We start from the raw sequence: 17,694 nt of genomic DNA on the forward strand, positions 1-17,694 counted from the left end.
ATATCAAAGACAAATTAAAAATGCATGCCGTGGAAGAGTTCGGGTCTTAGGAGGTTAATGTTATACTGGTCATACTGGTCTTCCATTTAGTTTACTGTGAAGCTGAAGCTGCTCCCTTGTGCACTGGTCCACAAAACTACATGCTACAATAATTCACTGTGCATAATGAAAGGGTCAATGTTGAGCCAGTAACTCTCAAACTATGACAGCTTTATCAAACCGATTCAATTTTACTTATAACACACCGAATCACAACAACAGTTACCTAATGGCACTTTAGTGGCACAGAAAATAAAATGCTGCCAGCAAAGAGGTGTAGTGGCAGCATTGTCACCTACTAGCAAGATGGTTCCTGGTTTGAATCTGCCAGCTGACTGCATCCTGTTTTTGTCTGCATGTTCTCCCTGTGCCTACGTAGGTTCTCTCCAGGTACTCCAGTCCAGTCTTTCCCCACTATGACTCTAAGATGTATAGTAGTTTCAAACTGCTCTCCTGGATTACTAATATTTTTTCTGGGGCAAATTAACTGTATCAGCTGACATGAAGCTTACTTTTACACTGAAGAGTCAGTAAAGTTTTAGCATCGAGTTGTTAATGTGTTGGGATTCGTGCAGGCACAACCAAGAAACCGTCAACCTCATTACAACAAGGGTCATTTTTACAAGACCAGTGCCTTAAGTGATTTGTATCATGCTTTAAACTATATGTGAAAACTTCTAGTATTTCTGCCCTACTGTAACCAGTCGCTAAACTTGAAGAATAGCCGTTTCAAAGGCCTGCTGTGCACTGTCACCAAGCAGTAATCACACAATGATTTTTCCCCCTCATCAATATTCTTATCTCTTGGTGAGGGTCCTTTTTATTTTTTTATTTAGTTGAGACAAACTCATAATCAGAGGGGACATACTTAAGCTTATTAGGGTCTTCCTGTGCAGGCTTGCGGAGGAAGGTGGCATTGGAGTTTGTTGGGTGCTCCTTCTGAGACCGATCTGTTGCAGTCTGTTTGGCCACAGCTGTGGGTGCCTTCTTTGCTGATCGCTTTATTCTCTCTTCTAGCATACTCATGTCCTTCTCCGACAACTGGAGGCACAGGGATAGAAGCATGTCAAAGAGTGCAGAGTACAATTTCATGTGAAGTCTTACCAAAACATGACCAGGACCAGTGCTCATCTTACATTTCCTATAAGTTTGTAGACCTGATCCCCGCAGACGTTGTAGACAGCCACCACAGTGTTGAGGGCAGCATTGCGTACAGATGTGTCTCTGTCACCAATGTGCACAGCAATTTCTTTCAGAGACTTAGCTGGAGTAGGCTGGCATACATTCATCCCATAGCCCTCTATCAAACAACCTAACTCCTCCAGACATTCTGAGAAAAACAAAAACACAACACAATTACAATGTGTTACAGTATTTCCCCTGCATTTCTCTACATACAGCTTCACATAAATGTGAAGGCCATACAGTCGATAAATTGTCTATTTCTCTCTCTCTCTCCTTCCTGCAATCACCCACTTAAATGTCTTCTGTGGTTTCCCTAAGCCATTTGGTGTTTCAGTTGTCCATTCTCACTTGAATTCCCCCCCGGTTCCAGTCTAATGGCCTCCTCAGTACCTTATAGTACCTTATTAACCTAACAGCAATTTTGCACTTGGACTGCAGACTTACTTGTGTTTCATAGAAGTAGAATGGGAGGCAAAATCTTCAGCTATTTACTAAGGAACCAGTTCCTAGTTTGGATTTAAGAGACATACATGCTCTACTTTTAAGATTAGGCCTAAAACTTTTCTTTCTGATAAAGCTTATATGCTTATGTTACAATAGGCTTAGGCTTCCCATAATGCACTGAGCATTTCTTTTTCCTCCCTGTAGGTTTATACACCACTACTACATTTAATTAGTAAACTCTGGCCCTTTCTCCCATAGTGAGTCTTCGGTCCAGTTTCTGTTTGCCCTCGTCTTTCTCCTAACACCCAACCTATCGCTACAGATGTCTTCCTGAATTGCTGGAGCTGACAGAGCTTGAAAAGAACATTTTCCTTCCCCAAATCAAAATCCTGCCACACAGCTTTCATTTCTAATGCAATTTTTGTTTTATAGCTATAAAAAAAATTGGCACAAACAGAAGAGGACTGATAGTCATGTGGTGCAGCAAAGACTAACCAAAGAAAACCTACCAGCTCTCTGTTTGGAGTTTTTGGATTTGGTTCCATCCATGAGGAAAGGGAAGACCTTGGATGCTGGATAAACCTTGCATAGCATGGCCAGGATAGCCCGAACATCTTTGCGAACCACATCTTTTGATTCTCCAACCTAAATATGAGGGAAGATGCTCAGCAGATGGAGTGAGGAAGAAAATAAATGAAGAGGTCCCATTCGGATATGTACTCACCTTAAGTATGAGGTAGGGGACGAAGGAGTTGGCTTCATACTCCGTCAGGTGGTAGTTCTCTCTATTCAGCATGGCAAACAGCAATTTTAGATACTCAAGCACCTTCATCAGGACTGTGGTGTTGGTATCAAAAAACCGCAGGGTGAACCACTTCAGAATCAGGTCCAGACAGCTGATGGTGGCTTCACTCTCACTCTCCAACCTCTGTTAAACAGACTTCATTAGTGAAACGCAAACAAAACGCACTGCAGTAGGAAGAGGACCAGCCAATACCTCAATCATGACTCCAATGGCCTTGACATGTCTTTGGAAGTCGAAGTGAAACAGCTCATCTTGCAGCCACTTTGCAAAACAGGTGGACATTTGAGTTTTCAACTGCTCCACATATTCATCTCGAGGGGTGATGAAGTTCCACTTCAGAATCTACAACAAAAACGTTTTCTTTTTACTTAAGCAGACATGTCATATTTCACCAAAAAAATTAAATAAAATACATTTTGCACATCTAATTTTATCACAATGCAACACTATGAAAATGCCTTTAAATGGTTTAACTGGTATTCAACAGTCCTACAGAGGCTACATGTATTCTACCATTTCATTCATTTTGCATCATCATGATGAGAATGATTACAATCTCCCTTTCTCTGACATACATTAAACTGGAGGTGTTGTGTTCACACACACAAAAAAAAAAAAAAAGAGTAACAATTTCTTAACTACAAGTGTGTAGTTTACACAGCATCTTAATTATAGTATCTCGTAATTAAGATACTGTAATTGGAGCTGATGCTGCTTTTTTTCAGTACAATACGTTACAACAGCTCTTTATTATTCCATTTAAGAGCTATATACGTGTGCAGCAAATGGGTTTCTGTATTATAAGTGAACCACAATCTGTAGCATTTAAAGTGGTACTGGTGGTAATTAATAGGGAACATAGAACAAAAAGGTGCAAATGATTTTGGACATACATGAAAAATAGAGCTGCAATGAGTCATCAAGTATTTTGAAGCATCTGATTATAAAAACTTCGAATAAACTGCGGCTGTGCAGCGTGCTGCTGTCACGATGGAAATGGGAACTCAAGTGTTTCACCCACATTTGCAACTAAAAACGGGGCTGTAATACAAACTTATTTAGGAGCATTGTGTAAATAAAAGGTGTGACATTAAGGCCACACAGGCCCCAGTTTTAAACAGAAACCCTGATAAGACAACAGCAGCAGTGATGATGACGCTGGCGTAGTTTAACATGGAGCCAGAGTCTGTTTACACACCGCGAAGAGCAAAGAGGCCGAGCAGTTACAGACAGACTGAGCTCAGGTAGAATGAAAAAAACAAAACCAAAACGTGTTTGTAGTATCCAACACAGCGGCGCTGTTCCTGTAACCACCTTGTATAACTACTGGGTAGGTGTGTACCAGTAAAACTGGGCCAGTAAAACTGAGCCACTGACCTGAGGGTTATTATACCGAACAGTGAATTATTGTTAATATTAATTAATTAATTAATTAATTAATTAATTAATAGCTACACCTTCATAACATCTTGTTTTCAGCAGCACAGAAACTTCAGAATGCTGTTATTATTGCTTCTCACCACATTCTCCTTTAAAGGCTTACAGACAAACTCAGTTATTCATAAATAAAGGTGGTTTTTTGGAAAAATGAAACAAATTTGGGGGGGGGGGGGAGAAAAACAGTCTAAAATGGAAACCAATGAGCAGTTGAATTTGAAAGACATTTTTCTCTCTAATATTCATTATTGCCCATTAATAAGACAAAAGTATTTGTATATATTTTTAGAGCTGCTTTTAATTCTCAAGTCTTCTTCTCTCCTGTACTTTCTCCTCAAAGTAATAAAAGTTTGGGTACAAACCTGATCTTATGCTGCATAGAGATTTCTTATCTGCGATGGTTTTCTTCCATTTCTCCAATTTGGTTAAATTGGAGCGTCTAAAAATTAGCTATACATGAGGATATGAGTATGTGCTTGCCTGTCTTTGTATGGACCCTGCAATGGACTGGTGACCTGCCCAGAGTGCACGCCGCCTATTGCCCTATGACGGCTCCTCTGGAAGTTTCATTTGTGCCAAAATTATATTCACGTGTACATCATCTATAGAGACAACACACTGGTCTTTGTCTATTAAACTTTGACGTCAGCTGTACAACCAGCATATTTTGATCACCAGATTGTGTATGTTTCATTTCAAAGTCAAAGCCTTTGTCTGTGCCAATAAAACTTGTGTTCTTTTATAGGACTTCTATTCTTTTGATGTGTTGTTGAGTATGTTAGCTTCCTGTCACTTCATGTTAGGTTGGTTCTCTGTTTCATTGTGGTGTTTAGCGCACTGCACACAGAACAATATCTAATGTTTAATTTAAATTTCAGCTTATAAATAAATAAATAAATAAATAAATAATAACCTTAGTTCTTAAATTTCATGTTTTTAGACTTCACGAGTCTAAAACAAAGTCCAGCAGCCCAAAGGACACACCTACAATTAGAAAGTCCACAAAGACATGCCCTATTGCTGTTTTTCCATCTACTGGTACCTTCAATTGCTTCTCCTCTTTGATCCTCTGTTCCTTCGCATTGGCGATGAGGATGAAGAGTGGCCCAGACTTATCTTCATCATCCTTCAGACCTTTAGACACAGGCTTCTTACCAGCAGCACCCTGAGGGAAGCAACAGCAAATTCATAGTGAGAACAGCTGAATTAAACATTGTTCTGCCTGTGGATGTGTGAGCATAGTAATGTTTTCTAATGTCAAATGAAGAGAGGAAGAGCTTGTAAGTAACACACTGCAGAAAGAAGAAATATAGGAGGTGTTATGCAAGGCAGGTTGCAACGCTGAAGTCTGACACACACATTCATGCAGTTAAGTGAAACCTGAATCCTGTGTGAACTATCAATTTTGTTTTTGCAACCAAGTTAGTGCATTTTTGACACAACCACGGCGAGAGAGAGAGAGAGGCTGAAAAGAGTTAAAAAGAGCCCAGTGAGAAACTCTGCTCCTGATGTACTGGGAGAGAGCAGGGACAGTTCAAATGAAGTTCTGAGCCGACTTTCATCACTAAACACCACTTGAACATCTACCTGTTGATTGCCACCAGCAGCCTTCCCTTTGCTGGAAGGCTTTTTACTACCATTATTGTCCTTGTCCTTGGAAGAAGGGGGAGGGATGGGTTCCTCAGGTGGGGAGGGAGGCTGGGTGAGTAGAAAAACCATATTGTGTTTACAACTTCTTAGTCCTGAATTAACTGATAAGAAAATAGTGTAAAAGAAAAAAAAAAAAAAAAACCCAGTCGCAAATGTGCATGGCATGGCAAACCATACTGTACTGACTTAATTTATAAAGCACCTTGTATCTGCTGAGTGCAGTACACAAAATGAATAATGTTCACTCACACACACGTGAGAAGCATAAATACCTTCTTAGCAGCCATTCCACCTCGGACTTTCTTAACTTCTGGTTTACTATCAGCGACGTCTTCACTTGGTAGTTGAGACCTGGAGGCTGCAGAGGACAGATTCAAATTAATAGAATGGTCTGGCCATTTTAGCTCATACCTGCAAGCCTAACAGGAAATGACAAACTTCTCTCCAATGAAATCCTGAGTTCTATTGTTAGACCAGTTGAAGAGGGTTCATTGTGAAGGAGAGGAGATCAAAAAAAAGGCATCACTCTTAAACATGAACAAGTACACTTAAAACAAAACAGGGGATTTAAAAGCTAAAAAGGGTTCCATCATTATTTAGTTACACATGAGAAAAAGTCCAATACAGTCTTAACAACAGCAACCTTCAACCACCAAGCTTCACCTTTATCATCAGGATAAAGACTGGCTGTATTGGTGGAATTTACTTTTTTTTAACCATTCCTGTAATATTAAATGCAATCCATTGTTTAGATAAATTTGAGTACCACCGAAATGTTCTGAACACGTACTCGGGACTATGCTAAAATATTAAAAATACCTGAAGCAGCTCTATTTGGCTCTGCAGATCCTTTCCCTCCCCCCGTTTTGGCTGGCGCCGCAGGTTTAGCTGGCATCACTGCTCTGGCCTTTTCCAACATGGATACCACCTGATCCTTAGAGGCAGGCTGAGGGGAGATGAGAGTAAGATGACATTAATCCCTACTCACTATTTGTGGTCAAGAAGCAAAAATATCCCGTAGGTTCGTACTTTGAGTTTGCCTGTCGCTTTGGTCATCTTGTCGTAGCCAAGATGCATCATAAAGGTAGGAAGGGCATCCTGAGCCTTTTTGCGCACATCTCCATTTCTGTCCTCCAGACAGGCGTAAAGCTGAGGAATGCACAGCATCAGATCCCCTGGAACAGTCCTCTGTGTGGGCAACTTCTCTGCTAACCAGCCGAGCACCTGGGGAATGCAGAGAGGTTTCCAGCAAAACATGAGTCTCTTACTTACATCCCGTTGTGCTGCAATTCATGCAATAAGGAACACCAACAACTAAAATTTCAAATCCATCTCTAGAAAACAGAACAGTCAAAGTTATGTTCTGTGAGACCACACAGCAAAAAGAATAGGGGTGTGTGTGTGTGTGTGTGTGTGTGTACCTCTTGTCGCAGAAAGGGATTCTCTCTCTTCAGTTCCTCAGAAAGATCTTCTCCCTCCAGCCAGTCCTTCATCCCAGTCTGCTCCACCCAGGCCTGAAGTGTGGTCATGGCAGTCGCCCTCACATTTGGCTGCAGAAATAATTGCCAGCACAATTCAATCTAGGTCTATATATCTTACTATTGTTTTCATTAACATGTTTCCTTCATGGCACTTTCATATTTTTATGAAATTTTCATGTAAAAATCTCAAAAGCAGGAAAGCTCTGGAATGGAGGGTTTTTTAAAAAAAAAGAAAAAAAGTTTGCAACAAGATGATCATGAATACTATCATCGGTGGTCTGAGTACCTTGCTGTCTCCTAGAACGGTTATTATGGGAATTCCCAGAGCTTTGACGTGCTGCTTAAGTCCAGGTCCCAAGGCTGTAGCCAGTTGCTGCAGAATAGAAAGAGTCTGCTGCACCTGAAAAACACAAAGTAAAACCCTTATTAACATTTACTGCCTATTTAGTTTAAGTATTACTACATAGTTACCTCACATAATATCGCTCCACACTAAACTGTTACAGTTTTTAATTTTTGAGACAGACACAAACACATTAGATTTCATCTAAGGAAATCAACTGGACTTCTTTAAGTTTCACAGAGACATTTCACCTGTCATCCAAGAGGCTCCTTCAGTTCAAAATCCAAATGGAGTTCCAGGTATTTAAATCCTAGTGGTGTTAATGTGCCTCATCACGTCATGAATAAAGGCATGGATCATTATCACCAGATGTTTCGGATCAAACCACTAAGAGCTTGCCTCACCCCATCATCTCACCTATTGGGGTCACCTTACAGATGTGAGTGGCGGTTGAGGCGCCATGGAAGGGATCTCAAATCTGCATTGTAGGTGGCTAATAGTCAGTGTCGTAAGCTACCCCCTCTGTTCAACGACAGTTGACACAGATGGCCTTTATTACCTGTCTTCCAAACCATCTGCCTTTTCATTTCAAAATGTGAACATTAGCATCCTAAAAGTGCCCCTTGGCCACTCCTTGTTGTCACAGCTGGGAAGGGGTTAAAGGATCTTAACATTCAGCCTTGTGTGAGTAAAAACGATCCAATTAAGTACTCCAATTCTTAATCAAAGATGAATCGAAATATACGTTTGACCAATATGTTAGAAGGAGAAATCTGAGTAGTAAAAATGATTGAATGTTTTTTTTCACCAGACCATCGATATGCATGATTTTAAATGAAGGCAGGAGCACTAATGCTTGAACACAAAGTGATAATTTTTATCTCCATACTTTCCTCACCAAAGATAAGAACCAAATAGGTTAAGTAGATAAATACAGTACAGGTGATTTCCCCCCCCTCTCCCCTCTCAAATCACGCACGCACACGAGATCTGTAGGTCAGGTGAAGAGCACCATCTTACGCACCAGGATCTTGTTGGAGTCACTGAGACGTCCCTTCAGGGCCAGAGGCAGCTCTCCAATGTTGGCCATGATGAACTTGGCCTCTGAAATGATGGCTGCAACCTCATCCAGACCTTCCTTTCTGATCTTCCAGTTCTTATCTCCAATTTTAGACACAAGGTCAGTCGTGATCTTGTCACTTAGAGACAGAAGGAAAAAGAGCTACATTAAAGAAAGAAGGGGGATAGCAAACATGACATATTACAGATTTAAGGCCCAACATCCTACTGATGGCTTAATTAGCCAGATAAATGTCTAAACAGCAACAGTCTAGAAGCTCTTAAGATGGGTAACAACCCTGTGTGGACCTAAGAATTTGAAAATGTCGCCATCGGAGAAGCCATGCTCCAGCTGCCGCACATGGATGCATGGTTAAATAAATTTCAAGGAAACAATCAGGTTACCTGACATCTGTTCGGGGCAGCAGGTCCATGATATTTTGTCCTCCACCTCCAGCATCTTCATCCTGCTCCTCAACTTCAGCACCCTCCTCCTCTGCCGCCACTTTTTTGGTGAACCTGATAGGGGGTGGTGGAGATTGACCTTGCATCTAAAACAGGAGACAGGATAAAGAGACACTAGTTGTGATTATTTTTCCCCGTTGTTGTTATTATACTACTACAATAATTAAACCGGTCACACTTGCTAAACTGAGCACATAGTTAAATTTAGAGAAATCTCTGGAAGTGCTACCTTCTCGAACTCTGCATCTATCTGTGCAAGGAGAGCCGGCTTCTCATCTTCAAAGAACATGCGTAGTGGAGCTCCCATGTAGAGGTACATGACTCCCAGCAAAGTGATGGCTGCTGTCCTAACAGCGGGGTTGGTTGCTCCCAGAGCTGTCTTCACATTGTTGATGAAACCCTTCACATTGATACTGGAGAGTAGGGAGGTCAAATGTTAACAGAGGTCTTTAGGACAACTTCCAGGGTGAAAATGGCATAGATACATGAGGCCAGGAAAACAACTGATGTCATGGTGCCCATCTCAATCTTCTATATGCGATCTAGTTGCAATATGAAAAAGCAAGAACTGCAATCAGGCATTTATAATAACTGGCAAGGAGTCTTTGCTGTAGAAAAACTTTGGCCCACTCTGTTTTTGTAGAATTGTTTTTCCTTTTATTCATTTACTGGTGTTATTGTTGCCTAACAGGAATAGGTGGGATTTCTCCAGGTATTCCCCCTCCTAACACCACCAAAGACATGCAGTTAGTACGGTTAGGTTAGTTCGTGATTTTAAAATTGTCTATAGATGTGAATATAAGTGCGAATGGTGAATGGACCTCCCCAGGATTTACCCTGCCTCTCGTCCTGTGGCAGTTGGGAACAAAAACATAACCTCCCTGGCAAAATGTTAAATGAAGATGTTTTAAAGAAGCCCCCCCCCCCCCAAATCAAAATCAGTTGGAAATTATGTTACAAATAAAGTGATGTGTGATGGACAGGAAGTTACCCTGCAAAGCCAAACTCCTTCATAGCATTAGACAGCCAGTTCAGAGTCTCTGCCTGGTTTTTGGGATTTTTCTGGGAAAAAGCCATAGAAACAACCTGACAAAGAAAAATCATAAGTCATTAATACTGTGCATTCTCAGTTCAATTTTATTAACAACAGTTGTATCAAGGCGCTGTTGCTACAGTAGTATCTGTTGATGTTTCTGTCATTTTCTGCACATATAAAAAGACCTTTTCAATCTTTAACAATCCAGAAAAATTGATCCTTACCTGTTCTGCAGTCCATGGCAGTGAGCAGGCCTCTCCAATAGCAGTCAGTCCTTCTTTAGCATTTCCACCACACTTGACATCTCCAACCTTGTCCACCAAGCCATCCAAAACAACAGAGGCTGAGGTCTTGGAAAATTGTCCCCTTTGAGCAATGAGAGCCACAATCCGCAGTTTCAACTGCATCACCTGAACAAGAAAAGGGTAAGTAATCAGACATGGCTGATCTGTCCTATAACAGGTGCTTTATTTTGCCATTTACACACTGGCTTTCAAAGAATGCCAATGGTTTTAAGTGCAGTGCCAAAACTTTGGTTCCCTCTACAGCAGCTTTTCATTGATATTTTTTTTTTAATTCTCATCAAATCCTTCAGTAAAATTTGTATAGGAGCACTGTCAACTGGAAGAGACACTCCCATTAGTTAATTGTGCAATGTAGTTGTTAATTGTTGAGCAGGTGTTAATGATGTTTCATTAACATCATCTTGTCAATGATTACCTGGAAGTTCGTCTCCTTCCACCCTGGTTTCTTGGCCAACATCCTGACTAAGGCCTGGCAGGGCATTGCAGCTTTATCCATTGTCTCAACAGCCTAGAAGGATACACAAATTTAATGAAAAATGGCAGTTATTTGCAATCACTGCTGGATATTATGAGTCAATCAGCTTTTGTTCTGTGATGAAGTTGTTTATGACACAGCTGATGAGGACAGAACAGGAAGACTTTACCCTCTGGAACTCCTCCATACTGGCCAGTCTGTCCTTCCAGTTGGCCGAGTCCAGCTGTTCAAGACAGGAGGCAGGAAGTACACCTGCAGCCAAGTCCTGACACACCTCAGCCTGATATAACAACACACAAGCACACAATAAGAAATTCCAAAGCAATAGCCTGATAATGTTGTATCCCACAGGGATAAAATATTACTATGATAACATGAGTTAATGCTGCTAGGCACTCTTTGTCAGTAGTGAGGACTGGATACTGATTAACTAAGATAACCAACTTTAAGACAATATTCATATAATCCCAAGTGAAAACATGGAATTGTTTTAGTTACTTTAATCAGCTGTTTAAATCTGTTATTTTCAACTGTGCTTACTAGCATGTTGTTTTACAGTATAGTAGGCTGTTGCATTCACATCATTGTCTTTGTTTTTAAGTTGTAAAGCCTGTCAAGAAATGAAGTACGTGGGAATGCAAAGTCTTGCGTTGTGTGTACATTTCATTGGGCAGGTACACTGTCAACTGTGCACTGTAGTAGGATAGTACAAGTATATACACATTTTTTCCCCCTGCTGATGGCTTAAAGACTTTCTGCAGCTCTGTCCAGCTTTCTTAGAATAGCTGCCTCTCTTTTCAATGAGTTTCACACTGGACTGGGAGACAGCAAGTGTTCTAGCATGTATTGATATGCCGGACATTTGTTGCAGAGGACCAGCATGCAGTCAAGTAATGACTTACTGAAAGTTCAGACTCCGTGAATTCTTTACTGTCGGAGGACTTCTTGGATTTGGCACCAGCTGCAGAGGTTGGCTTCCCTTTCTTAGGTGGCACTGCTGACACCTGGATAAAGTTTCAAGTAGAACTATAGACTGGTAAAGATGCCAACCATCCTATTTATCAATAACAAAGCTGATATACAATAAGGCAACAATATTTCTCCTTCGACTAATTTGACTTTTCTGTACATGCATTGCTCCCAGCACACCTTATTGGCAGAAGTCTGGCTCTTCGATGGAACAGAGGATTTGGATACAGATTCAGCAGGGACGACGGCTTTAGCTGCACATTTCTTCTCAACTGTGCCGCCGCCTCCTCCTGCACCCTTCCTACCTCCTGAGAGCTCCACATTATCAGCACACTCCTTAATCTGCAACAAAAACAAAGTGAACAGTTCATGACAACAAAAAAAATTGAACCGAATTCACATCTGAATTCACATCTTCCTGATCCTCACCTTATCCAATTTCAGTTTATCCAAGTCAGCCAGGAAAGGGTTCACAGCTTTCTCTCCCACCACTTTCATGGCAGTCCCCAGAGCTTCAAAAGCAGCATCACGGACCTCTGGGGCAGAGTCATTTACTTGCTGTGAGAAAAACATAGGTATACTTAGAATTAGTTGGCCAGACCTGCAGTGCTTTTTCAAATTTTTCCATTCCATATTTAGTGGTGACTAGAACAAAATTCAATAGGTGATACAAATTTTGGTGTCTGTTAAGTTACATACAGGTGACATATATTGAACATAAAACAAATGCAAACATAGAACTTAACATCACTGTATCTGTGAATGTTACAGCAAACATTTGTTAAGGAGGTGTCCGAGTTCATACAGATATACACAAATAGGGCTGCAACGATCCTCACCATTATCGATGACATTGACTATACAAATTCATCGAATTTTATTGTTATATACTAATACCATGTACACGTATTTTTGTAACAGCAATACACTTCAGGAAACTATGGGTGCAGTTTCGCCTATATTGTCTGCCAAGATTGCACTCAGTACTAACAAAGAAGAATGTTGCAATTCAAGTCATTCAAGTCCAAAGAATAGACTGAAATGATACAAAAGTGGAGAACTGCCAGGTTTTTTTTTTTGTTTCGTTTTTTTTTTTTAAAGAAAGGAGAAGGAAACAAAGGGGGGGGGATCAACAATGTAAAGCAGTTCTGCAGCAATGGAGGTTGATCAAGCCTTGAAAGCTGGTGCTACTAATTCCTACAGGTGTTCCAACTTTTGGGATTACTTACAACCCACTCTGTCTGCATAAAAGCAGTGCTGGAACACACTGTGGTACCATACCCTCGTGAGCATCAGTGGAGCAGTATTGTGCTGCAGGAGTAATGTACTGCTACAAAAATTGAGAGAAAAAGGCAATTAACAATAGAATTGATTGAAGAGAGACAGACCATTATAACACTTATAAATGCAGGTCTTTCCTACAGACAAATTGCAAAGAAAGTCAAAGTGTCAGTGATTCCAAAGGGCACACAGAAACTGGGGCAAACTCTGACAGGAAAAGGTCTGGCAGACCCAAAGCCACCACTGAACCAGAGGACAAGTTTCTGTGTGATAAGCAGCTCACAGGACAACAGCTTCAAGCACAGCTTAATAGTGGTGGTAGTAAGCAAGTCTGAGTTTCAAAGACAAGACTTTGAGCTGCAGATTTGACAGGATGAGTTGCAGCAATAAAGGCATTGCTAAGATGTCAGAATAAGGCAAAGAGGCTTTGCTGGGCCATGAAACACCATCATTGGACTACTGAAGTCTGGAAGAAGGTATTACGGACCGATTAATCAAAATCTGAAATCTTTGGTTCATCACGCAGGATCTTTGTATGCCGCTAAGTAGGCGAGAGGATGGTTCCACAGTGTGTGGCATCAACTGTCAAACATGGAGGAGGAAGTGTGACCGTCTGGGGCTGTTTTGCTGGATCCAGGATCACTGACTTGTACAGAGTGGGAGGCTCCCTGAACCAAAATGGCTACCACAGCATTGCAATACCCTCTGATATGTGCCTAGTTGGTCAGGGGTTCAAACCTGAAGCTTGTTTGGGATGAACTGGACAGAACAGTGAAAGCAAAGCAACCTACAAGTGCCACACATTTATGAGAACTTCTCCAACAGATATGGGAAGAACTTTCTGAAGAATATTTGATTTCTATTGTAGAAAGAATGCCACGGGTATGTTCAGCCGTTATATCTGCCAAAGGTGGCTATTTTGAGTCAAAAGTTTAGAATACATTTTGGTCTATAAATTGATTTCACAATTTATTTTTTCACTCCAATTGCTTACTTGTACCATGATTTTTTTTTCAGAGTGCAATTTGACATTAAACTGCAGAAAAAGATTTTTATTGAAAAAAAAAAAAAAAACCTCAAGGTTCTGGAGAAATCCTGATTGAGGTTGTAATTCATGCATGAAAGGGTTAATTATAGGTTCATCCTAAAAGGCATTACACTGTAATGCTGCAGTTCTTAAGTCACCTTGATGAGAGCAGCACAGAAAGGCTTGAGGATGCTCTTGGGCAATGTGGCTTGTGTGCAGTGTCTGAAGGAGCGGGCGAGAAAAAGAGAGGCCTGCTGCTTGATTGAAGGGTTCTTATTGTCCATCACAGCCAGGATTTCCTCTGACAGGTTCTGGAAAGTTGTCTGGAGGGGGGAGAAGTCTGCAGTCAGTGAAATTCTCTACAATTAACAGGAGTTTAAGTTCTAAGTTTATAACTATGGGGAAAATGCATATAATATAAAGAACACCATCAACTGCCAGTGCTACCTCTCAGCTATAAGTCAACACACTTATGTTTTCAATTTCGAAATCTTATGCCGTCTTGATCTCAAGTTATGGAATTCACAAGTTTTTATGAAAACTTGACCTCAGAAGGTCACTGAGATTCAAACTCATCCAAGATTCTTAGTGGATGCACTTCGGTATCAATTTGAAGCTCCTACGTCACCTCGTTCTTGCATTCACAAACTTAGTTGTTCACAGCACCGGCCTAGTGGGGGTGGTGACAATAACCAAACAGCCTTTTATGGCCGACGGCTAAAAACTGAACATGCTGATTTATGCTGTTAAGTGAAAGTACACATAACAAGGACTAGAGGTTTTTCAGTCAGATTTACATGCTGAAGTCTGTTGTCAATGAGATGTAAAGAATTTACTCACAGTGAGAAAGATGGCATCAATTGCCTCCTGCAGGGATTGGACAACCTGTGGCTTTTTTTCCTTGAACTTCTCTAGAATGGTTGGAACCACCTTAAAAGACACATCTCACATTAGAAAGTAACAAACTGGGCCAGCCTATTCGATGACATTTACAAACAGGTGATATAAGATGCAAACAAACAGATCAGTTTAAAAGTGCAAAACTTATGACTGCTGTGCAGCATCCAACACTAGAGAAAACTATGATACCTCAATCTGTTATACAGCTTTGCATCATGTTTGTTTGTTTTTATTCCTAATGAATAAAAGGAATTAAAAAAAAATTGAAATAAAACACTTTTGTTTTTTGTTTTATTTCCTAAAGTTGCTGTGCTGATCATTTCAGCCTACAGCATACGTTTAGTGTTTCAAGGTTAAAGAGAACATTTTCTCTTCTCAAAAATGTGCTGTTATTTAGATCAAGAAAAGGCACTTCAACTTACTTGTCCTGCATATGTTCCAAATTTCTTCCTCAGTCCAGTAGCCAGTCCTGCCAGACATTTAGCTGCCATTGAAACCAGCATCACGTTAGCATCTTTCCCTACGACCTAGAACACAGTAAACTTGTCAAGAGACAATCGCGAAACCCAAACCTGTGAGAAAAAATGCTTTTTGAAGCCACTCAAGAGTACTTTGAACCTTTACCTTCTTTAGGGCTCTGACAAGGTCTCCATAGTCTCCATTCTCTAGTTTGGGGTTCTTGGTCAAAGCCTCGACAGCCTCCAGTGCCTCTTTTCGTTCCTGCCACTTCTTAGCTTCCTACAATAGACAGAACAAACACACGTTATTAAACAGCATTTAAACTCCACGATTGTACCATCACCTGAACTGAATATTTATTTTAATATGCTAATAATTACAACTAACAAAAACAGGCCTGTTGGTACACAAAAACAGAAAAACCAAGGCAGACGGGGGAGCTCAATAACCATGTCCCAATTTATGAGCTGTGTCCTTCAAAGGATGCATTTGAAGGTCAATTACGTCACTTCTATGTTAGAGAAGCAAGTTGTTATATTTGTCTTTCTTCTTATTGGGTTGTCTTGGTTATATTCTTTAGAAAATGCCCCATTTCAACTACTGCAGCTTGTAACCTTGTCATATAAAAACAGTTTTAACAAGTTGTTCCTAGGGCTGTTCAATATCACGATATATATCAGATGATGATATGACAACATCTATCTTTTCACATTACACTATCGTTTGTTTCGTGGTGTCGCAAAATAAACTGTTTACGGCAATATTTTTTCATCGTTTTGATGGTCACTGTAGAATTTCTTAAAGTTCTCTCTTTCTCTTATATTTAGTATAACCACACTACGGACGGACAAGCGCCTGTTTTTATGAGTTGTCGTTAGCAACAACGAAGGTAAAACCATCGCGTGGCTCCGTTGTCTGCTTGTTTATTTTCCACATAAACCTTTCACAATAAAGCTGAAGATCCTGTTGAGATTTTTCAAAATAAACCGAATCATATGAAAAGGTATGTGGAGTGTTTACGGACGAGGAGCTAAAAAGAGCAGTCAGGTGCTAAAAAATAAACCTTAGAACAGAGTTTTCCCTGCATCACGCCATGTAATAAATACTAAGAGAAATTTGTGGCCGTTTCAACTTATGTAACACTGGACTCCAGGTACACGACGCCAGCTGAAAACACTTCACTCAAGTCAAGTGACCGGAAATTCAAAGAATTAACAGAAAATGTAAAATTTTTGTGATATATATTGTTGTCGGGGACAATAAATGTCTTATATCGCAATATGAGATTTTGGTCATATTGCACAGCCCTAGTTGTTCCTGTGGCTCTTTTCCATGTTGTATATAAACACCCCCCTAGGTGGAGTATAAAACATATTGGGAACTCTTCCAGAGGTCCAACTACTCTTTTCCAGCTTGGATCAGTTGAAAGCAAATGGTAGGGTCAAATTTTGCCATTATCAACATGAATGACTGATCCATTCATTGTACAATTCAGGTTGCTGGTGTTATAGTTGTATTGATGTGGGGGGTACTGTCTTTGGGCTTTGTAGGACCAAAAGAAGATCATTTAAATGCTACAGCCTACCTGAGTATTATTGCTGACCATGTCCATTACCTTATTTTGATGTTTGGGAAGGTTTTTGAACTGAAAGCTGCGTAAACTTACAATTTTCTCATAGAAGTCTTTGGGCATCTTTGATAGAATTTCCACAGGCTCCAGCAGCTCATAAGGATCCACTGCCACCACCAATTCCTCCCCATCATCTCCTGATTGATTGGGGGGAAGAAAAAGTCAATATCACACTATGACTGACTTATCTCCTCTTTATCTAACAACACGTCAAAGAAGCAATTCTCTACTCTATAAACCTACCGTCTGACTGTTCTCCTCCTTGAGCCTGTTGCTCCTGAAACTTTGCTTTCAGGTCCTGCTGGGAGCGCAGGAAGCGCGTCTGTTTGGGAGGAGATGAAGGTAGCTTCACCCATTCCTCCTCTAGTTCTTTGAGCTGCAGGAAAAAAAAAAAAAAAAAAAAAAAAAAAAAAGACAGGTTTATTCAGTTTATCATGCCTTGAAATGAACAAAAATGAATGAAACGTGTGCAAAATGTGTGTAATAATGGGCCCCACCTGTACAGAATTAATGTTCTGAAGTGAAGGTCTCAAAGCATCTCTGATCCACTTGTAGATCTCTACTGCAAGCAGCTTGGCTTCATCTCTCACAGCTTTCTCTCTAGACTCAAACTGTTTGGGTAAAATCTTCACTACTGGCTTCAGTGTTACTATTTTAGACCCAAATTCACTGTGAAAAGACAATTACATGACATTTGATTATTG

At 40.5% G+C, this 17,694-nt stretch overlaps 1 protein-coding gene across 2 annotated transcripts in view; it reads right to left on the minus strand.

Annotated features, from left to right (window-relative positions):
- The window catches only part of ckap5 (cytoskeleton associated protein 5), a 42,200-nt gene that overhangs the window by 13,024 nt on the left and 11,482 nt on the right, over window positions 1–17,694 (minus strand). For both annotated transcript variants that reach the window (XM_082539511.1, XM_082539510.1), the window contains exons 5-33: window positions 17,488–17,659; window positions 17,234–17,366; window positions 17,027–17,127; window positions 15,526–15,639; window positions 15,324–15,428; window positions 14,842–14,931; window positions 14,160–14,324; window positions 12,123–12,251; window positions 11,874–12,035; window positions 11,627–11,728; window positions 10,894–11,004; window positions 10,665–10,757; window positions 10,169–10,354; window positions 9,900–9,994; window positions 9,138–9,321; window positions 8,849–8,994; window positions 8,409–8,583; window positions 7,328–7,441; window positions 6,982–7,110; window positions 6,590–6,784; window positions 6,380–6,506; window positions 5,833–5,918; window positions 5,498–5,608; window positions 4,953–5,075; window positions 2,666–2,815; window positions 2,393–2,596; window positions 2,178–2,313; window positions 1,176–1,369; window positions 908–1,080 (exon numbers count right to left, since the gene is read on the minus strand). In XM_082539511.1, the coding sequence (XP_082395637.1) occupies window positions 908–1,080; window positions 1,176–1,369; window positions 2,178–2,313; window positions 2,393–2,596; window positions 2,666–2,815; window positions 4,953–5,075; window positions 5,498–5,608; window positions 5,833–5,918; window positions 6,380–6,506; window positions 6,590–6,784; window positions 6,982–7,110; window positions 7,328–7,441; window positions 8,409–8,583; window positions 8,849–8,994; window positions 9,138–9,321; window positions 9,900–9,994; window positions 10,169–10,354; window positions 10,665–10,757; window positions 10,894–11,004; window positions 11,627–11,728; window positions 11,874–12,035; window positions 12,123–12,251; window positions 14,160–14,324; window positions 14,842–14,931; window positions 15,324–15,428; window positions 15,526–15,639; window positions 17,027–17,127; window positions 17,234–17,366; window positions 17,488–17,659 (4,005 nt within the window). The remainder of the gene's footprint in view (window positions 1–907; window positions 1,081–1,175; window positions 1,370–2,177; window positions 2,314–2,392; window positions 2,597–2,665; window positions 2,816–4,952; window positions 5,076–5,497; window positions 5,609–5,832; window positions 5,919–6,379; window positions 6,507–6,589; window positions 6,785–6,981; window positions 7,111–7,327; window positions 7,442–8,408; window positions 8,584–8,848; window positions 8,995–9,137; window positions 9,322–9,899; window positions 9,995–10,168; window positions 10,355–10,664; window positions 10,758–10,893; window positions 11,005–11,626; window positions 11,729–11,873; window positions 12,036–12,122; window positions 12,252–14,159; window positions 14,325–14,841; window positions 14,932–15,323; window positions 15,429–15,525; window positions 15,640–17,026; window positions 17,128–17,233; window positions 17,367–17,487; window positions 17,660–17,694) is intronic.

This window comes from Aulonocara stuartgranti (genome assembly GCF_965226115.1).
Source record: "Aulonocara stuartgranti genome assembly, chromosome: 7".
Classification (NCBI taxonomy): Eukaryota; Metazoa; Chordata; class Actinopteri; order Cichliformes; family Cichlidae; genus Aulonocara; species Aulonocara stuartgranti.